Raw genomic sequence first — 23,336 nt, 5'->3', positions numbered from 1 at the left:
TTTAGGAGATAATTTTGGATGAGATTAGGGTTTTAAGTCTTATGCATGTGCCGTCATATTGTTGTGTCGAAGATATTGTAACAAAGTCAAGTATATAATTTGTATCATTAAGATATAACAATATCATCCAATTATGTGGAAGTTTAGCACTACATCAAGGAAGTTCATAATTTGGTCTTTTTGAGGTTTGTGATTCTACAACGACAATATTTCATCAACGACAAATTCAAGGGGGAGTGTTATGAATATTATTAGTAGATGTTCTGGCTCATGTAATTGTGTCATTATGTTTACCTATATATAGATATCATGTCCTGGCTCATGTATCTATAAGAAACCAATGTGCCATAAAAAAAACCTAAAATACCCATATCTAAAAAATTGACACCACATCAAAAAACCTAAAATGCCCCTAAAATACCCATATCTTAAAATGGGTATTGCATTAAAACATTTTTTTGACTAATTGAATTAAAACATTTGTCAATCAAATACTAGAACTCAAAATAAGAAATAAAAAATAATAGTTTGTGACTAAGTTAACAGGCCGGGTTGTTTTTAAAGCCCAATTGTTCCACCTCTAACCTAGTGATAATCCTGCAACCGTGAGAACAAACACTGAAACAAACAGGGGAGTGAAGAATTGCAAACAGCCAAATGGCCATGATGTTTAAAGGGATAAATCAAGTTGATTTTGTGTAGAATTGATTCTGTCAAACGCAGAAGCTTGGAAAGGTAGCTTCAAGTAGAATCACGCTTGCTCATCTGAATCACTTTTTGGTTGTAAATTTCACAGGTAGCCGCTGCTGTATAGTTCATTGTTTTGCTTCTTCCTTCCACTCTTCTTCTTCTGCGTAACTGAGATTCCATCATCTCAAACAAACGAATCATCTCATCGCAGGTCAGACAATCCTATTCTCAAATTCTATCTCTGTAATTCATTCAATCAATTTCTATGTGAAATTCCAATTCTATTATTGCCCCTATATCATTTCAGTTTTCATTTAAATTCATTCGAACAACACATGCTATTGCTCATTCCTTCTATCTAATCTGTCTTATTTTTTGGTACATCGTTGTCAGTGGCGAGTATACCGCCGGGCATGCCTGGCACGTGCCTGGGCTGCCCTTTTTCTTTTTTTTATTTTTTTTTATTTTTTTTTTTAAATGAAAACAAAAACAGAAAAAGGAAGAGTAGTACTTGCTTTCTCTTTCTCGATCCCTCTCTCAAAATCGCTGCTCTCAGTTCCTCTCTCACCGCCGGCCGCCGCTCTCAATCCCTCTCTCACTGCTCTCAATCTCTCTCCCTCACCTCGCCGTAACGCCGTTCAATCTTCCGCCGCAGCCGCACCACTGCTCAGCTCACCGCGCCGCACCGCACTCACTCTTTCTCTTCGTCTCGTTTGAGGTAAGCAAACTAACATACTGCAATTAATTTTTAACAACCTAACCTTCTCAATCTAGAATCTTTGTTTGATGATTTGGTGTTGTTTTGAATTTTAAATTTATTAAGCTGTTTTGATTGTTAAGTGATTATATAAATAGTTTTGGTTATATAAATAAGTAGTTTTGGTTGGTTCTGCAATAGTGTTTTTGTTCTAAAATAGTGAGAATGAAGGGTTTTTGTTCTAAATTCATCTTGTTATGCAATAGTGTCTTTGTACTGTGCTTTATGTTTGTGGTCATACTGGGAATTTAAGTTATGGCAGAACAATTCATGAGTTTGTGAAGGATAATGGTTTTGCTATTGACTCGCATTTACAGAGTGCTCTCATTAACATGTATGCAAATTGTGGTGCAATGGAGTTTGCTAGGGAAATATATGAAGGACTTCAGTTTTCATTTAAATTCATTCGAACAACACATGCTATTGCTCATTCCTTCTATCTAATCTTTCTTATTTTTTGGTACATCGTTGTAACTATAACAAATCCATATCTATAATAATAAACCAATCTATATATCTATAAGACGCCAATGTGCCCTGAAAAAACCTAAAATACCCATATCTAAAAAATTGACACCACATCAAAAAACCTAAAATGCCCCCTAACTAAAAAATCAGAAATTTAGTGAAAATACCATGGCTCTTTTACTCTGTGAGAGTATTTTAATTAAATTTTTTTTTATATATGATTAAATTTGGTGTGTATCTTTGATTTGTTGGCTTTCGCCGCCAATCACAGCTCCGCTGAAATTCGTCATTTGAGTGTACTATTGGTGTCTTTGAACGCCGCCAAACACATTGATTAAGCAAAGAACGAACAAGAGAAGGGTCTGCGGAGTATTAGGGGAAGAGGTTTACGGCAAAACCCTAACAATGATAGTTTCTTCACAAATTGACTACAATGGAGGAAGAGGAAGATGAATCAATCGGGTAATTCAAAAATTAGCTCTGAATTTCCAATGGCTTTCCCTCCTTATCGTCCATCTCACTTCCGTAGTCAAACTTACAACACTCTTGTTTGTATTCTCACTCATCTTTCTCCTTCCACCGTTCCCACTCAACCCCTCAATCTTCCTGGTACGTTCCTTCACTTTTTATTTTTCATTATTTCAACTATTAGATTTTCTTATATTCTGCTGTTTTAGGTTGTAATTACTTATGGATCAATTTGATGATAGTTTCAATTTCGCTGCTACACTTTTTTGTTCAAAAATTCGATAATTTTTGTTCCTGTTTTAGATAATAATGGCAATGTTGGAATGGGGCAAGAAAAGGAGCCTGAGTGCTCTGAGTTGAAAGTTGGTTCTGATGTTAAGGATCCCAAGGGTCCAGTACCCTTGGAGGATACCATTGGAAGTGTTGGAGACAAGGACAAGGATTTGAGTGCCACCGCTATGGTCCTAGATGATATACAATTTCTGATGGGAAGTGAGGAACCATCTACACAAACAAATGATTTTCAATGCGAGCAGAAATTAATGGACGAGTTGGAGCTGGTTATGAAAGGGATTGAAGATCCTGTTTGTGATAACTGTTTAATCCCCTTGAACTGTGAGAAACAAAATAGTGGTAGTGAAGTTGATTTGATGGATTACCAAGTAGAAGAACATGTTGAATTTCTGCAGTCTGGAACAAACACGTCTGAAAGTGTAAGTGAGGTGTTGACACAAGTACAAGGGGAGCATAATGAACTTGCCTCCGAAGGATTTCATGTGTTAGAGTCAACAAAGGAACACACTTCCAATTCCGTAATTAGTACATCAAGAATAGAGAATGATAGTCAACAGAAGGAAACAGAATTGGTGAATCCGGCTTCTCCTGTAGCGGTCTCACTTCCTACTATACAAGAGGATGAATTTGAGAAGGAAGAACAGGATGGTCATAAGGTTGTTGAAGAAACTCATAGTTCTTTAGATCTTGATACAAATATTGAAGCATTGAATATGGCAGAAGATGGTGGATTACTAGATTCATCAATTATGAAAGATAAATTCGAAACAGAAAATGAAGAGAAATCAGATAAGTTAATTTGTGTCAGAAATACAACAAATTCTTCTGATATTCTGATTGAAGGAGATCTAGAAGAGGGAGAAATTTCTGGATATTTTGCAATGGATGAAAACACTTTTGATGTGTCTTCTGCGGATGATATTGTTTCAGAACAGATGAAAGTGGATGAAATTCAGAAAGCCGGGAATTCATTTGGAAACACGATACCTCCTTTAAATATGGGTCTCTCCTTTCAAGGTTTTCCATCTAATCTTTTAACGGTAAATGCAATTCAAGATTCCAATAGCAATGGACAAGTGCAACCTAGGACTATCAATGCCATACCAACAAATTTAACCCAAAATCAAGTCTTGCACAAAGGATTCATGGAAGAAACTGCTATCAAATATCACAAGAACTCGTCTGCAGCAGCACAGGTATGGCTTTAACCTGAGTCCTGTCTGCTATCAATGATGAATGGAAGATATTCCATGATGATCCTTCTTTTGTTAATTTTAATATATTTTGCCCTGTTTGAGTTTGTTTGGAAAAAATTATTTAAGGTCGGAATAATGTCAAGAGTTAGTTTATCATCAACTATATCCTTCGGCACCCTATGTAGAGTTCCTTAATATAGACATCCATTCAATGATTTTAAAACTTGTGATGTTTACTTTTCTTTAAATAATTATTGTTCATCTGCAGCAGATGGCTGATGCCAGCAGAAAGGAACAAAGTAGTCCTGGCCCTAAGAAGAAGAAAAACAAAAAGGTGTTCTTTTGATATTATTGGCTTGTTAATTTTCTTTCTTGATGTTGTATTGTTCTAAATTTGTGATATGGATTTTGAAGCTTGTCAATTCGTCCTCCTATGAAGTCATTCCAACATCAGTTAATTCATTACTTGCTATTTGTGAAGAGAAATGTTAGAAAAACACTCTAAATCTTCAAACACACTGTCTTCTATTTGTTGACATTCATATAGGTTTATTATATTTATGTGAGACCCACACGACTTAGTTGAATCCATTGATAAAATAGAGACTCATTTGAATTTCAACAATAAGTCAATGTATTGGAAAGTGTATGTTCCTAGTACTCTGAAGAATAATCAAAAAATCTATATGATTGCAACATGTCACTCGTTCTTTATTGATAAACTTTATTCTGTAGATAAGTCTTTAATCTTTACATAGTTTTCGGTCCACGTTTATTTTTCCAATTTTTTTCCCTTATTTGAGTTTATCTGAAAATTTAATTCATGTTCAGTATTATGTTAAAATCAGTTTACAGATGATTATATGGTTCACACTTCACATCCTTATGCATCCTATGTTCCATCATTTGTTTGAACGATTTAATAATTGTAAGACTAGTGATGCTGATATTACTTTGGTTAATTATTGATCATTGACAGGAAGTGCTCGATGCCAGTAGAAAACGAAAACATGTTCCTGATTCTGAGAAGGAAGATGGAATAAAGGAAGATGAAAATAAGGTACTCTTCTGATATTTTTGTTAATTTTCATTGTAGATGTTGTGTTTGTTCCTGGCGTAAGATATGGATTTTCATGCTACTGAACTCAACCTTCTTTGAGGCAATATCCAAGTTAATTATCTGTTATTTGTTAAGAATAATAATCCATTAATCTCTATGTTTCCCACAAGTGAATGTGTACTTCATTTGATAAAATTTATTTTGTATGCATATCTTCCTATGGTTATCCTTTTCCTTTTATTTTGCCAATTTATTTGCTCTATTTCAATTGTTGGGTAAAATTAACTTAAGATCAAAATCATGTGATGAATTGTTTTATGGTCAACCAATTTTTTTGGCTTTCTATGTAGAGTTTCATAATGCAAACCAAAAATTTAATATTTTTAAGGTAAGTGATGCTGATTTTTCTTTGGTCAATTATTGATCATTTGCAGCAGATGGTTGATGCCAGTGGACGTAAACGTGGTCCTGGTTCTCAGGAGAAGAAAACTAGAAAGAAGGTATTGTTCTGTTTTTTTGTTTGTTAATATATCTTACTTTATGCTGTACTATTGCTCCTAACTTGCATATGGATTTTGAAGCCAATTAATTTCGCATCCTTTGAAGTCTATATTTTAGTATGACTGATAATTTCTTTATTTGATAAAATTTATTATGCAGGAGAAGTATCGAAATAACAGAGCAAAAAAGAACAGAGAACTAGGTGTTAAAAAGTTGAAGTTCATTCCAGTACAAAAACAAAAAATTGTTACATTTTGTCGCCATTATATGCAAGGAAGGTGCAACGAGGTTGGTATAAACTCAATTATATTAAACCATGACTTACTCTACACTTTATATCATGTCACCTTTATTCTTGTTTTAAATTTCTTTTATTAATTTTCATTGTACCATTACGCGATGCATACAAGAATTTGTTATTCAAGTGTTGATGCTTCGTTTAACTATTTCCGTCCCAAAATATAAGGGAAAATTGGTCAAAAACAAAGTTGATGTATTTAGTCCAAATTCTTAACCAAATACATCAACTTTCTTTGACCAATTTTCCCTTATATTTTGGGACAGAGGGAGTATTTATGAAGATAATTGGGGTAATTGATATATTTGTTAATTCTAACATAGAACCTGCATGAAATTCATTTATATTTGGACTCAATGAGCCATGTCTTGAAATGACAACATAGTGAAACTCATGTTGATATTGTTTGTCATGTTCATAACTTGAATTCAAAATCTTGTAAACGTTCTTCATTTTCTGTTATATAATTTGACATTTGAATTTATCTGATCCCTGGAAATAAGTATATTGTATTGTGGTTATGTGAAAGGTAGCTCATCAAAATCATTTTTGTAAAAGTAATATATATTTTCAATTCCTGCAATATCTGTTTGCGTGTGCTTGTTTTCTATATAAAATATATACTCTATGTATTGAAAATTATCAAATAATTCTTACTTTTCTCTTGCTTTAACCAAAACAAATTTGACAGGGTGACAAATGCAATTTCTCACATGATACTGTTCCTTCAACAAAGTCCAAGGTATTGGTCTTTTTAAAATTTTATTCCTATTATTCTTTTCAGGTTTAAATATGTTTATAGTCCTTGCAAATATGCCACCTTTTGGTTTTAGTCCATGTAAATTTTTGTTTTTCATCCTTGCAAATACACCACTTTTTACTTTTGGTCCTTGGTTTTTGTTTTAATCCCAGTAAAATATGTCTATGTTGGGATTAGTCCTTGCAATATGCGTGCAATATTCATTTTAGTCCTTATGTAGTCTATATTAGAGGGCCTTAAATAAAATACTCTACATATTACACAGACTAATTCCAACATGAACAAATTTTAAAGAGTAAAACAGAACATCAAGGACCAAAAGTAAAATGCTGTATATTTGTAAGGATAAAAAAAAACATTACAGGGACTAAAACCGAAATGTAATATATTTGCAGGGCCCAAACACATATTTAAATATTATTTTCATTAAGTTGTAAAAAAACCAGAGAAATTTACAGAGCCTTGTATTGATTTTGAAATTGCAGCCATGTTTTCACTTTGCTCGCCACTCTTGTATGAAAGGAGATGATTGCCCATATGATCATCAGCTCTCCAAGTATCCTTGTTCCAATTTTGTGTCTAAAGGCTCTTGTAGTAGAGGCAATGCTTGTATGTTTTCACACAAGGTACGACATCCAATTCGACTTAACTTGGTGTAAATGACTTCGTGTCAACAAACATAATAAATAATCAATTTTGTCAAATAGCGGACGAACATAATAAATAATCAGTTTTGTCAAATAGCGGCTATACTAACTCTATAGTACTATAGTGTAGTAAATTTTGAACAAAATAGATTTTGTTCCACAATACGCTATTTGTATAAAAATTGTTGTCATATAGCAGCTAAAGCCATGTAGCATAGTGGGGATTTGAACAAACTGCTATTTTCTGCGATCCACTTTTGACAATACTGTAAATAATAGACTTGTGTTGTATAATTATTCTTATTTGGACTAAAATGAACTTTTTCTGATTTAGGTGCCAACCAACCAAGATATGCCTACGCCTACAAATGCTTGCAAACCAGAGTTGAAGTCTCCTCTTTCGTTGGGAAATACAAATTTCAGTACGCCACTTAATAATCATGGCAATAGTTCTGTCCAGCGAAACCACTTCACCAATTCTAAGGGAATTTATTCTCACACCAATGTAGAACATAAGGTGACAGACACTTCGCAGACAAAGCCAACCTCAGTACCCAAAGGAATTAGATTCATAAATGTTGCCAACATATCACCTAGTACGCCAAAACAAGACACGGTAACACCAAACAAGGGAAGTGTTGGCAGCACTGGGACGTGTGCAGATAAAGGTCAAAATACTGTGGAAGTTCCTAAGAAATTTCCAGCTGCCACACCTAAGGGAATTAACTTTCTTTCTTTCGGCAAAAGTTCTGTTTGCAGTTTTAAAAGTTCTATTCAATCCACTACAGAAGGAAAGATATTGAAGTTGCCTCAGTCAGTCAATTTTGGTTTGTCTGAACATTCAATTTCATCTCTGAATAAGGATGATTATGGAAAAGCCAGTGACAGAACTGCAGAAAGTTTACCACAAACTGCGCTATTCTCACATGACATTTTAGACAAAAATCAATCCATGGCAGACCGAATGAAATCAAAGTTTCTAAGGAAAGATTCAACCGATGATTCTGTGAGGGATCACGGCCATTGTAAATCAGTTCTAGAAGGAAAAAAAGCATCCGATAATTCTCAGACTTCAACTGTGACCTCAGCTACGCTTCTTGCTCGTCCGTTTGCTTCACAGCAGTCTTCAGATGGTGTACTATCTGGATATCATAAACAAGCATCAAACTTAGGCCAAAGGGCACTCTTGTCGACTTTAGCTTTTGCAGCAGAGCATGAATCAGGTATTAAGATGAAGTGCCCTACTGGTGTTTCACCTGTATAATCGGAGGAAAATGAGTAAAACAATTGCACTCGGAGTATGACAAGAATATCATTTCTAAAATTTGATTCAATACATGAAGCTCTTGGTGATTTGAATCAAGGCACTTCTCCCAGCTTATTAGATGATAAGCAGAGAGGGGGTCGTTTAATTTGCAAAGTTTCTATTTCTCTCCCAGTATGATTGCAGGTATAGTAGCACTTACTATTAATATCGGTTATTTCTCATTTAACATTTGAAGTGTAATAGGTTTAGACCAAATGTATTTCTTGACTACAATTGAAATTTGATCGCATTCAACATGATTATAAATTGCAAATACTTAAATTCTTTGTTAAATTGTGGTTTAGACCATTTTTAGTTTATTATAGATAGTGATTTCAATTTTAATATTCATTGTGTTATACTGTTCATAACTTGGAATTTAACTTTGTTAATCTTTGTTATAACTCAACTTTATTTCTAACATTGTAGGTATTGCACTCATGATGTTCTTTATGACAACAAATTTGCAAAGGTTTACATATTTTTAATAGAGGATTTCTCCATCCACTGTCCCTACAGCAATATCTGCAATATTCTTGTTTCTGGAAGTGACTTGAATTTTGAAGTGATTAATTAATTTTGAACTTTTGGTTCTATCATCAAACTTGGTCTTGTGTTTGCTTGTACAGGTAACTTTGAGCAAGTAGGTTCTCTTATAAGATTTTGCATGAAAAGCCTGTTTAAACCAGTTGTTTAATTTTTGTTTCTTATGGATATGCAGGTATATATTTTGTATTTAACACTACTAGAAACTTCTGGTTTCAGAAAAATTCTGAAAAAACAGTTTGGAGCAATATACGGGTGTGATTTTCCTGCATCACCTTGATGTAAATTGTAATATACATTACAACTTTTTCTGTCTCCGGGCCTATAATTTTAGAGTAAAAATTCATTTTAGGTATTGAGAAAATAACTTGAAGATACCAATGTTGGTTCAAGAGGCGAAGAATTGAGTTTGCGCGTTTGGATGTCTTTCACTAGAATCGATTTTGCCTTTCAAAGTTGATTCTAACATGAAGCTGTGATTTGTGCTTTTGACTCCACACCAAACCGTGACTTTTACATCCAATTTTATTGTTTAACTCACTTTTATGGAATAATTCCAAATAAATCACTTTACATTAAACCCACTTTTGATTAAAATTGATCTTAATTAAGCTTTGTCACTAGAGAATCCAACACAATCAAAATCAGGCAGCATAAGATGCATAATGGAGCCGATTTATAATTTTTTAACTCAAGAAATCTAATTCCCTTCACTGCCTCTTTGTCAGCCTCAACCTTCCCACTAGAAAGGAATAAATAAAAGAAATAAAGTAGTACAATAATGCATTTCACATAATTTTACACAATAAAGCAATTTGTCATCAATTGACATCATAGTCTTGGAAATGAAATTTCTCTTCTCCCCTCCTAAATTTCTTTTCTCACTCAGAATACTTCCAAAAACATTTACCCAAGTTTTTTTCAAGTGTAAATTTTAGTTGGATTTACACTAAAAAAATAATTTAAAAAATGTTTCCTGAAGTTTTTCGAGTAAAAAAGAAATCATCCATGAAAATTCACCGAGTGAACTAGCCCATGAATAAAGGGAAATGGATGTGACGCAGTTACTCACCTGGACCATCCGATCTGGAATAGATGGGCAGGATGATTTTTAATTGATTTGATCATATATAATTTTGACCGTCTGATCTATGATTAACGGCTCAAATTAACTACTACGTGAAAACTGTGTTGTTTTCTTACGGCAATGAATCTCAGTCTTAAATAAAGCATAGGATGAAACTATGATGAATATACAAATAGGGGATTTACTGGTTGAGATTCTAAAGCTAGATTTGAAGTTATAAAGAAGGGTGACAATGATACAAAAATTCTTACACAACTTCAACACATTAGAAGAAAGGTCAAATCTTTGTTAATCAAATAGATGATTGTAAATTTTTCTTACTAAATAGCAATGCACGAGTTTTTGGTTGCTCTAGATATTCTTTAATTGGAACAGTGTTTTTTAGTTGATCTATGATTTCTTTCATGGTAAAAATTAGTCTATTTTATCATATATTTTTGTGTAAACACGCATAATAAAAGATTGAACATTTGATGATAATGTACTTAAGAGACTATGTTAAGCCAACTGAACTACCACATCATGTAGCTATTATAATTAGAATTTCATGATGGTTTTTTTTTTTTTTTACAAAAGAATTTCATGATGGATTAAAATCACACTTATTTATCATTCCAAACAATTAAGCATATTGGCTTTATATAAAGTTTGGTGCATGCTATTAATTGTGACTACTACTGACTATGGTCTATAATTACAATTATAATTACAATTATAGTATGAAGCACAAACGCAGATACTAAATATAATACGAATACTAATATGTTAATATTAATAATAATTTTTTAAAAAATAACATAATTATTCAATGTAATTATATATGTTGGTATCGAATATCGTGTTGGGGTTGATTACAATGTAAGTCTCACATTGCAAATGAAGAAGAATAAAAAAGGTCAAAGAAATTATATTGAAGAAGTCCCACATCGCTTAGAATGGTGAAACAACGAGGGAATCAAGGCTATATAATGGACCTAAGTTCTTTGTTTATAATTGCACCAGTAAGTAGTACTTTAAGCTTATATCTGATTCTTTTTTTTTTTCTCTTGTACTCTTGTATTAGAGGATTGAGAGATGTAGTTAGGTATCTGTTTTGGAGAGTGTTAGTGTACTGGGGGCCAATGGAAGATTGATGGTAGTATATGTGTTGTAACAATTTTCACATAGTGTTTATTCTTTGGTTGTCGGTTTTGACAACGATCGTGATTTTTTCTCCGATTTGGAGTTTCCACGTTATATTCTTGTGTTGTTGATTGCGTTCTTTTATTTTATCTATCTCGGTTTTTCCAACATATAGAGTGTTCAACACTAAAACATGTCTAATTCAAAATATAATAAACATTAAGATTACAACTATTGTTGAAAATAAGCATTAAGATTAATTTATCAAACATACAGTGTGAACTGCGCGCGCCCAATGAAGTAAGTTAGATAATTTCAGTTCAACCGTAGTCAGAATTTTAATGGATAATTATGCATTAGATATTTTCCATTTCTAGAAAAATAAAAATAAAAATCAAAAAGGCTCTATTTATTTAGTATTTATGATTGGATAGATGCAAATAAGAATCCCTCATATTTGTTGTACAAAAAAAAAAACCCTCATTTGGATATATCTCTTTCTTTTCTTTGTATCTTAGCCGGGTTGAGATTTCCTGCCTTAAAAACTGTTGTGTTGTATTCATTACGTCGGTGACCGTTAGATCGAAATTGAACTATTTTAAAGTTAAAAATTTAATTATCGAAAAAGTCAAATCTCATTCAAAAGTTATACTTTTCAATCTCGATTTAACGGTCATCAATACATTGAATCATGAACACGAGACTTGTAATAAATCCGTGTTCATCTTAATCGATATATATGTGCGCGCGTGTGTATGTGCGCATACGAACACTAAGAGATATAGGTATCATGTCCTGGCTCATGTATCTATAAGAAACCAATGTGCCATAAAAAAACCTAAAATACCCATATCTAAAAAATTGACACCACATCAAAAAACCTAAAATGCCCCTAAAATACTCATATCTTAAAATGGGTATTGCATTAAAACATTTTTTTGACTAATTGAATTAAAACATTTGTCAATCAAATACTAGAACTCAAAATAAGAAATAAAAAATAACAGTTTGTGACTAAGTTAACAGGCCGGGTTGTTTTTAAAGCCTAATTGTTCCACCTCTAACCTAGTGATAATCCTGCAACCGTGAGAACAAACACGGAAACAAACAGGGGAGTGAAGAATTGCAAACAGCCAAATGGCCATGATGTTTAAAGGGATAAATCAAGTTGATTTTGTGTAGAATTGATTCTGTCAAACGCAGAAGCTTGGAAAGGTAGCTTCAAGTAGAATCACGCTTGCTCATCTGAATCACTTTTTGGTTGTAAATTTCACGCTTGCCCTTTTTCTTTATTTTTTTTTTTTAAATGAAAACAAAAACAGAAAAAGGAAGAGTAGTACTTGCTTTCTCTTTCTCGATCCCTCTCTCAAAATCGCTGCTCTCAGTTCCTCTCTCACCGCCGGCCGCCGCTCTCAATCCCTCTCTCACTGCTCTCAATCTCTCTCCCTCACCTCGCCGTAAGCAAACTAACATACTGCAATTAATTTTTAACAACCTAACCTTCTCAATCTAGAATCTTTGTTTGATGATTTGGTGTTGTTTTGAATTTTAAATTTATTAAGCTGTTTTGATTGTTAAGTGATTATATAAATAAGTTGTTTTGGTTATATAAATAAGTAGTTTTGGTTGGTTCTGCAATAGTGTTTTTGTTCTAAAATAGTGAGAATGAAGGGTTTTTGTTCTAAATTCATCTTGTTATGCAATAGTGTCTTTGTACTGTGCTTTATGTTTGTGGTCATACTGGGAATTTAAGTTATGGCAGAACAATTCATGAGTTTGTGAAGGATAATGGTTTTGCTATTGACTCGCATTTACAGAGTGCTCTCATTAACATGTATGCAAATTGTGGTGCAATGGAGTTTGCTAGGGAAATATATGAAGGACTTCCGTTGAAAATATGCAAATTGTCTGTTATTTTAAATCCCTTGAATTTCTAGAATTCCTCATCCAAACACACTCTTAAAGAAGCTTTTACTTGCTACCCGCACCTGACATTATGTTCTAATTCCCAATTTACCCATTAGAACTAAACATAGTATAGAAGAATCTTAAACATTCTCGAATCTTAACTCAAATCAAGCACTCCGGCGGTGGTTATCGTCCTCGACTTCACCGGAGAATGCAAACAGCCTGAGCTAAACTAATCAGTCGTTTTCCGGTAAAATTTGCAGATCGCCACCCTCCTCGCCGCCAGTGAGTTCTTGGAACAAACAACTACTCTCCAATTTTATATTATGTTTTCTTCAATTTATTATTTTGTGCTTGATTCTTCGTTGTTGCATGTTCTTTATTCTCTTGCATTTTTTGTATGGCAGTGTCGATCGAGGAGCTGAAATCTGTTATGGAAGAACATTTTGATCTTATGTCAGATCTTGTTCAGAAAATTTCTTCTGAACTTAGTTCTAACCTTCGTCCTGCTTACGATAACTTTTTGGGTTTTTTTCATGCCATTGATTGGAAGGTACTGCTATCTCTCCAATTTTGCAATTTTGTTTTTTACTATTTTTTTATTGCTTCATTAATTACTACTGTATTGAATTGAATGTGGTGTTTTCAATTATTGATTTATTTTGGTGTGTGAGAAATTAAGTGAAGAAACTGCTGTGATGTTTTTTGCTTTTTTGGACTGTTTGTAATACTACCCTTCATTGGTTAAATGCAACAAGTTCTATCTTGATTCGATACTAAATTGAACTCAATTGATATGAATCCCCGGTTTTTACTTTTTGGAGATGAATCTTATCTTGAATCCCGATTCCTTCTAATAAATAACTGCCGAAACTTAGTGCAGTCAACCACTTTTATTCTGTCATTTGATATGACTTGAATCTTTAAATATTTTGAGGTTCCTATATGATATATCAAGTTATAATTTTGTTATATCACTTGCTTTTTTAGTTACAATTGACATTTTTATTAGCAATGTATCTTACGATTCACGATTTGAAGAAGAGGTCTTTCCATCCCCTATTTAAAATTCAATATGATACCATTTTCTTGGATACTGTTTTCTGATATACTGAAGATAGGAGGAAAAAGTTTTATGATGCGGTAACATAATTTGACTTGTGGAGTGAGCATATGTAGTCTGTAGATGATATCATGGGATTTTTCAATTATTCTAAACAAAAGGTAATTGGATGCATTATTATTTGGTTTCCAATTGGATGTCATCACTACGACTTTCTTGCCATTGGAATGATGAATTGTCTTATGGATTTTAACCTTATACTGTTGCTATGGAAAAAACCTATTCCACCACACTATCTAAAGTCATCAAAATGTGATTTACATTTTTTTTTGTCAATTCAATGGAAATTGATCAACGGAAGAGAGTTTATGTTTGCTTTCATATTTATATGGATATCACTATGCATAGATAATATGGTTTTATGGATCATTTTACTTTTGGTGTTTTGAATTATTATATTATTATTCAATCTTTACCATTTTGTCCGGTTATTTGAACACTGCAGACCTACTAATATTGCCTTGATTTTTTTGTTTTGTTTCAGGAACCCTGGCTACTGGGATTGTTAACATTCCATGTTGTATTGCTGCTTGTAACTATCATCTCTAGGAGGAATACCAACTTTCAGATGTTCTTGTTCCTTTTGACGTGTATGTAGCATCTCTCTTTATTTTATGGATTTTTTTTAATAAACTATAAAGGCTTAATTAAACCTCTCTATTACTTTTGATGTATCTCACTTCACTCTTGTTTCAAGTGGTTACCTTCCCCTATGATAATAAACTTACAACCTTGCCTTTGATTTTCTGTTGTGGGTGAAATGCTGAATGGCAATGATGTGAAATTGAAAAAAATAAATTATGTACTCTAATCTGTCTGGTTTCCAGCTTTATGCCAACAAATTCAGCTTTTTTGAAACATACCCAAAATTATAGTAAAAGAGTGGATATCTGGTCATGCTAACTCGTTGAAACAAACTACATCTTTTTGCAGAGTGAAGCATTTAGTTTGCGAAATTCTCCAATTTATGTATACCAGTACTTCTTTTAGGGCTAATTCTAATGTGACCATGCATATCTTGCACGGTACACAACCTTTCTCAACCATTTGATAGTAAGGTTTCACTAAATTTATCATAGACTCATCACACTGGTTTTACTCTTCATCCACCTCTTTTGGGACTTAATGACTTCCCCTCTCCTCTTACACCTTATTCCTCTTCTTCGTCGCAACTTCACAAATCCAATATCTGTTGTGTTGTGTCTACATAAATCTAATATATGATATCTTCCATCTCAATGTGAGTATCATCATTAACCCCATAAATTAAAACATTATCAAACCAAAAACAAAACAAGAATATAAGCAAAATTAAAAAAAATAATTGAAATAATTGTACAAAATCTGCCGAGGAAATGTCAGAGTGCTCCGCTGCCAATGCTCTGCCACGGCCATGGCAGTCATAGCGGCTGCCTTGCCACCGTCCACTGTCGCCACATATGGCAGATTGCATTATTATTTTCATTTTTCATGAAACTCTATCTTTCTTTCACCCTTCATAGCTTTACCTCTCTTGGTGTGTGGCAGATCAGGTAACAAGATCAACAGAAAAGGGTATTTGGTTGCAATGTATTGGCTGAATCACGGTGGCAGAGAGTTGTTTGTTGGTTCTACAGAAATGGGTGAAGACAAAATAGATAGCTTGTGCACATTAGAAATAGCCTTTTAGAATGAGAATTTTCATGATATGATCTTTGCCACTGATCATGCAATGGAGATACAAAATAATCAGCTAGTTAGATAGCTAGTTAGAGGACATATGATAGGATATATAAATAATAGGGAAGCATATAGGGTTTTGGATTTTGGAGTGGAAAGTTGAATACCTAGGGTCCGGGTGTAGAGAAGATATAACATATCCATTGTGCATTCATGTATCTCAAGTCTAAACTAAACTGATATGTCTGGTAGTGTAGAGAAGGATAGCTACTTAGAGCTTAGCAACACTCCAGGGAGTAGAAGAATTTTCAGAGAGAAGAGATTGATTTAATTCATTGATACTTTTCCTTACGATCAAACTTGGCTATATAGCCATGAGTTTGTTACGTCAGTTGCCTCTAGGCAAAAGATCCGCAAACCTAGGACAAAAGAAAGGAAATAATCATTGGAAATGATTAACAAATTATTGCAACAGAACTTAGAAGCTAATAGAACAAATCAGAATTCAGCTACCAAGTGTAAATGCCACTTTGACATCTCATAATCATCCAACCATTTGGGAGGTCTCCTCACCTGTGGCCCAATTGCTCTTTGGGCTTGTCCTGGGTTAAAGCTATATCTGGCCCAATTCCTTCTTGCACCTCCGTATCATGGTTACATCTCTAGCATATAAATAATAGGGGAGAATAGAAGGTTTTGGATTTTGGAGTGGAAATTTTAATATCTAGGGTGTATAGAAGATATATGTATTTCCATGGTGAATTCTTGCATCTCAAGTCTAAAACATGTATCAGACTGATATGCCTGATCATTTTCCATGCACATGTTTTTATTGTTCACATCTCTTAATCCTGCAGTCTATTTTATATTTGTGAAGTTCTTTAATCTTTATTATTGAATAATTTTTTGAACAAGTTTATTATTGAATAATTAATGTAACTTGTCTTGGAAATTGTTTTGATGCAGTGGCTGGTGTATATCTTGCTGAGAGACTGAATAGTTTTTTGGGGGGAAATTGGAAAAACTTCTCTAGTCAAAACTATTTTGATCCAAGTGGAGTATTTATGTCGGTTCTTTGGTCTGGACCTCTTCTTGCATTGGCTATGATAATCCTGGTTAGTATTTTCTCTTATGACACAACCATCTTAGTAATGGTCATCTTTTCATATTTAATTGACTTGAAGTAACTTGTCACTTTCTGCAGATCAATACACTCTTTTCTCTGTGTTACTTGATTGTTAAGTGGAAAAGAGCTGAACTAAGACATCGTGCAAGGGCTGCTCGTAGTAAACAAGAATAATTGAATGTAGTCACATTTTGATGGATTAAGTATGGATTTTGTGTCAATCAGGTGAATCATACAAAAGAGTTTTGTCTTTCTTTTTTCCTTATATACAAAGTTTTTTATTGATAGCTCATTATCCACTTATGTTAATCAATAGGAGTTTTCCTGCATAATTTTTTATTCATGCAACACTTCCAAAACCAAGGATGACTAATATATTATCACGGTGACATTTAGCATGGTCAAGTACTAAATTTCTCCACCATGGTCAAGTTGATTTTTGACCATTAGATCAGCTAAAGAATACATTTCTATCATAGTCTATCAACACGTGATCTAACCACCCATCTTCCTTCTTGTCCCCACCACTACCACCAAACTCAACACCCACCCATCGGACCTTGTCACTCCAGCCACCTTGAACTTACTCAAGAAAAAAAAAAAGGATTTGTGTTCCTCCTCGCGAGCTCTCTCTATTGACATTCTTGTATTTTTGGCACCTTCGTTGGAGATCCGCCACCGTCACACCACCACCGATGATTTTCCAATCACCATTTCTTGTGAGAATTGAAGGGCAAAGTTGAAGGTGTTAACATCAACATCTGATGCTCCAATGGTTTCAAGTTCTTTTGTACAAGTTTCCCTCTATTTTCAGATCTTCCTATTGTTCGATGGAAATTAAATGGTTTTTTATTTTATTTTATGGCAGAAACTAAATGAATTATATTCATTTTGTTAAACGTGAATGATTTCAGCCCATTAATTAGTTCTTGAAAGCATTAAACTACTGACGATTGTATAAGCAAAAAACTACTTAATTAATGTATGTGGTTTATATTATTGACTAGATACATTATTTTTTGAATGAATCTAAAAAGTGATTTTTTAGGAGGGAGTAATAAAAATGAATGAATTTGTTGAGCCAGAAAGAAACTTATTATTGAGGTAGATGGAAACGGAGTCGGAAAGGTAGTAGTGTAGATGTGATAGATTGTGCGTATAATCAATATTCCAAACACACTCTAGGGGTTCATCTAACACACTCTGGGGGTTCATCTAACATTTTATTTTTTAGGCAAAGGGGTTCATTTTATTTAGATGTTTTCTCTTCCGACCCCGTGTTTGTTTTATATCCCTTGAATTTCCAATTTTGCCATTGCAAAAAAATTTTGGTTTCTAGAAATCGATTTTTTTTGCATTGAAAAACAATTTCGGTTTCTAGAAACCGAAATTTACACTGAATTTGCACTAGCAAAAAATTTGATTTATGCGAACCGAATTTTTCTGCAAGGGCAAAATTGAAATATTGGGGGATATAAAAAAATCACGGCGGATCGGAAGAGAAACATCTTTTATTTATTATTTGGCTTAAATGCACTTTTGATCCCCCTGTTTTCAAAAAAATGAAGTTTTGATCCCCCTATTTTTAAAACCAACTTTTTAGTCCCCCAATTTTAATTTTTTTTGAGTTTTGATCCCCCATCCCATTTTAAGGCTAATTTTATTGATGTGACAATGTCACTAATGCATATCAGCGTCCACGTGGATAAATTTAATATCCATGCCATTATTTATTTTTAATTCAATAAAACTTATTTTATAAAATATTTTAATTACTAAAATTATAGTATTTTTTAAAAAGAGTATGAGTAATTTTTATTGAAACACAAAATTATCTCTAATTTCTTTTCGTTTTTAAAAATCCAGAAATTGTTGAGTTTGAAGGAAACCATAGGATTGATGAAATCCATAAGGAATGATTCTCTCTGACGGTGAATAAAATTCTAGTAGTTGAAGGTTTGATAATTAGGGTTTCAAATTTCATATTTTATAAGATTTAAAAATTATTATTTCAGTTGAATATATAATTCTAATAATTAAAATATTTTATAAATTTTATAAATAAAGTTTTATTGAATTTAAAAATATATAATAATGACATGGATATTAAATTTGTTCACATGAATGTTGCCACTTCATTAGTTACAAGGCCACATCAACAAAATTAATCCCAAAATGGGATGGGGATCAAAACTCAAAAAAATTTGAAAATAGGGGGACTAAAAAGTTGGTTTTTAAAATAGGGGGACCAAAACTTCATTTTTTTGAAAATAGGGGGACCAAAAGTACATTTAAGCCAAAGAAACTAACATGGATCCAAAAGTATTTTTATAATCAAAGGGGGGTTCATCTAACATGGATCCAAAGGAAATGGGCCAATGATGGAACACACATTTTAGCCATTAGATTTAAAAGAAAATACTAATTTTATTTCAATTTTGAAATTCAAAATGAAAATTGATCAAATTTAACATGATGGACCACACATTTTAGCCATTACATTTTACTGTTTTTAATTAAATTGTCATAAAACTTACTTATTTTTAGAAATACAAAGAAATTTTTTTTTTTTAAGGGTCTGTTTGGTTTTGGTTCATCAGAGAAGGAGGGGAGATGAAGAATTTTAATAGAGGGGAAGAGAGGGGAGGAGAGATTTTTAATTATATATATGTTTGGTTCAAACGAGAGAACGAAGAGGGGATAGATTTTAATACATATGTGTTTGGTTCAGAGGGGAGGGAAGATATTTTAATATTAATTTTGTTATGAATATTATTAGTGGATGTCCTGGCCCATGTAATTGGCCCATTATGTTTACCTATATATAGATACTATGTATCACTATATTGTAACCCTAATCCTAGTGATGAATAACATACACTATTCTTTCTCTCTTCTCCATCTATACTATTGCTCATATTTACATTAGTTTATAACAGGTTATCAGCACGAACTTACCAACTGAGGTATGCAATTCTTATTCTATTTTTATGAAATCACAAGTAGTTTTTATTTTTGATTATTATATGATTATGAATCGTTTGAACCTTGTATACTTATAAAAGATCAAATAATAATAATTAAAATTAAATAAATAAATAAGATCATTCCTTTATGTATTTAATTGATTCAATGTTGTTTACGCTTCGTGATATCCGACATTTGTATGGTGAAGCATAACACTTTGATCATTAATATTACATAAAATGTTGATCAATTATTTATTTATTTATTTATTTATAATATGTATCTTGGATGTTTGATATTGTTTGAGTTTCGTGACCGACAATAGTCTGGTGAAGCATCATTATGCTTCGTGACCGACACCTGTATGGTGAAACATCGACACTTCGATCATCCAAAAGAACATAAACATGTTTAAGAATTCATAATCTTGGTTCCTGAAGAACCTAGACAGTTAATACATGAATTCCCGAAAAATTCATAATCTTGGTTCCTAAAGAACCTATTCTCAGTTCCTGAAGAACTTAGATATTTAATACATGAATTCCCGAAGAATTCATAATCTTAGTTCCCGAAGAACTTAAAAAAAATTTGTTCCTGAAGAACTATCACCATGCATCCCTAATGGATTGCACATCAAAATACTTTTATGTGTTATATATAGTTCCTGAAGAACTAATAAAACAACTTCTTTTTCTCTTCAATGAATTCTAGATGAATTCAATATTCCTACATCCTTGAAGGATTGTAAATTGATAGTGATTTATTATATAGTTCCTGAAGAACTCAATGGATAAAATTGTAAAATTCAATTGCTAAGTAAATTTCACAGAAAGCATTTAGCATGAATCGCACCGTTTGTTTTTACGGCCTGCATTAATATAACCTTGAAAACAAAGGTCTATATGGCCGTATTGATTTTTCCGTTAAAAATTCTAAATTAAGACAAATCTTCATATTTAATACTGTTTCCAAATATAACTATCAATGTTTCCAAATATAATTTTAAATGTTTTATTATGACATTGTGTGGATTCTATTATAGGCGTATCTTTTACTATTCTATATATATTTCTAAATGATTACATAAAGATTAATCTAATATCATAAAACCAAACTCTACCACACAGTTGCTACAAAGGTGTGTACGTACCACGCAAAATCTACTTTCATTTTTATAGCCATGTTCATTAACAAGGACTATAATTATGCTTCAGATCCAGAAGCAACTTTTATTCATTTTGCCGTCATATATGTGTCATATCAAATTTTGCCCATATAAATATTTGATGCTTTTGTATACATTAACCATGAAAGGATTTTATAAAGCAGATCACCTACAGAAGGAAATATATTGAAGTTGCCTCAGTCAGTCAATTTTGGTTTGTCTGAACATTCAATTTCATCTCTGAATAAGGAATATTATGGAAAAGCCAGTGACAGAACTGCAGAAAGTTTACCACAAACTGCGCTATTCTCACATGACATTTTAGACAAAAATCAATCCATGGCAGACCGAATGAAATCAAAGTTTCTAAGGAAAGATTCAACCGATGATTCTGTGAGGGATCACGGCCATTGTAAATCAGTTCTAGAAGGAAAAAAAGCATCCGATAATTCTCAGACTTCAACTGTGACCTCAGCTACGCTTCTTGCTCGTCCGTTTGCTTCACAGCAGTCTTCAGATGGTGTACTATCTGGATATCATAAACAAGCATCAAACTTAGGCCAAAGGGCACTCTTGTCGACTTTAGCTTTTGCAGCAGAGCATGAATCAGGTATTAAGATGAAGTGCCCTACTGGTGTTTCACCTGTATAATCGGAGGAAAATGAGTAAAACAATTGCACTCGGAGTATGACAAGAATATCATTTCTAAAATTTGATTCAATACATGAAGCTCTTGGTGATTTGAATCAAGGCACTTCTCCCAGCTTATTAGATGATAAGCAGAGAGGGGGTCGTTTAATATGCAAAGTTTCTATTTCTCTCCCAGTATGATTGCAGGTATAGTAGCACTTACTATTAATATCGGTTATTTCTCATTTAACATTTGAAGTGTAATAGGTTTAGACCAAATGTATTTCTTGACTACAATTGAAATTTGATCGCATTCAACATGATTATAAATTGCAAATACTTAAATTCTTTGTTAAATTGTGGTTTAGACCATTTTTAGTTTATTATAGATAGTGATTTCAATTTTAATATTCATTGTGTTATACTGTTCATAACTTGGAATTTAACTTTGTTAATCTTTGTTATAACTCAACTTTATTTCTAACATTGTAGGTATTGCACTCATGATGTTCTTTATGACAACAAATTTGCAAAGGTTTACATATTTTTAATAGAGGATTTCTCCATCCACTGTCCCTACAGCAATATCTGCAATATTCTTGTTTCTGGAAGTGACTTGAATTTTGAAGTGATTAATTAATTTTGAACTTTTGGTTCTATCATCAAACTTGGTCTTGTGTTTGCTTGTACAGGTAACTTTGAGCAAGTAGGTTCTCTTATAATATTTTGCATGAAAAGCCTGTTTAAACCAGTTGTTTAATTTTTGTTTCTTATGGTTCTGCAGGTATATATTTTGTATTTAACACTACTAGAAACTTCTGGTTTCAGAAAAATTCTGAAAAAACAGTTTGGAGCAATATACGGTTGTGATTTTCCTGCATCACCTTGATGTAAATTGTAATATACATTATAACTTTTTCTGTCTCCGGGCCTATAATTTTAGAGTAAAAATTCATTTTAGGTATTGAGAAAATAACTTGAAGATACCAATGTTGGTTCAAGAGGCGTAGAATTGAGTTTGCGCGTTTGGATGTCTTTCACTAGAATCGATTTTGCCTTTCAAACTTGATTCTAACATGAAGCTGTGATTTGTGCTTTTGACTCCACACCAAACCGTGACTTTTACATCCAATTTTATTGTTTAACTCACTTTTATGGAATAATTCCAAATAAATCACTTTACATTAAACCCACTTTTGATTAAAATTGATCTTAATTAAGCTTTGTCACTAGAAATAAAGTAGTACAATAATTCATTTCACATAATTTTACACAATAAAGCAATTTGTCAGCAATTTCTTTTCTCACTCAGAATACTTCCGAAAACATTTACCCAAGTTTTTTTCAAGTGTAAATTTTAGTTGGATTTACACTAAAAAAATAATTTAAAAAACGTTTTTTGAAGTTTTTCGAGTAAAAAAGAAATCATCCATGAAAATTCACTGAGTGAACTAGCCCATGAATAAAGGGAAATGGATGTGACGCAGTTACTCACCTGGACCATCCGATCTGGAATAGATGGGCAGGATGGTTTTTAATTGATTTGATCATATATAAT

The 23,336-nt window shown here is 32.8% G+C and overlaps 1 protein-coding gene across 10 annotated transcripts; it reads left to right on the top strand.

The window, feature by feature from the left end:
- The first annotated feature begins 686 nt into the window (after positions 1 to 686).
- On the top strand, positions 687 to 22,661 carry LOC123918975 (transmembrane protein 18-like). 10 transcript variants are annotated; one of them, XM_045971180.1, is made up of 13 exons: positions 687 to 901; positions 1,184 to 1,408; positions 2,187 to 2,524; positions 2,687 to 3,873; positions 4,142 to 4,207; positions 4,853 to 4,933; positions 5,368 to 5,433; positions 5,594 to 5,722; positions 6,424 to 6,474; positions 6,978 to 7,118; positions 7,474 to 8,589; positions 8,875 to 9,074; positions 9,167 to 9,488. In XM_045971180.1, exons 3-11 carry the CDS (start codon positions 2,365 to 2,367, stop codon positions 8,401 to 8,403), a joined length of 2,811 nt encoding a protein of 936 aa, XP_045827136.1. In that variant the 5' UTR covers positions 687 to 901; positions 1,184 to 1,408; positions 2,187 to 2,364; the 3' UTR covers positions 8,404 to 8,589; positions 8,875 to 9,074; positions 9,167 to 9,488. The 10 variants fall into 10 exon arrangements, with proteins under 10 accessions (XP_045827136.1, XP_045827139.1, XP_045827141.1 ...); XM_045971179.1 differs by lacking the exons at positions 687 to 901; positions 8,875 to 9,074; positions 9,167 to 9,488 and adding exons at positions 21,363 to 21,985; positions 22,271 to 22,470; positions 22,563 to 22,661 and having other exon boundaries at positions 1,098 to 1,408; positions 7,474 to 7,966; XM_045971183.1 differs by lacking the exon at positions 687 to 901 and having other exon boundaries at positions 1,084 to 1,408; positions 4,145 to 4,207.
- Positions 22,662 to 23,336: the final 675 nt, after the last annotated feature.

The sequence above is a fragment of the Trifolium pratense genome, linkage group LG3 (genome assembly GCF_020283565.1).
Source record: "Trifolium pratense cultivar HEN17-A07 linkage group LG3, ARS_RC_1.1, whole genome shotgun sequence".
NCBI lineage: Eukaryota > Viridiplantae > Streptophyta > Magnoliopsida > Fabales > Fabaceae > Trifolium > Trifolium pratense.
This window is presented reverse-complemented; position numbering and strand designations above follow the sequence as displayed.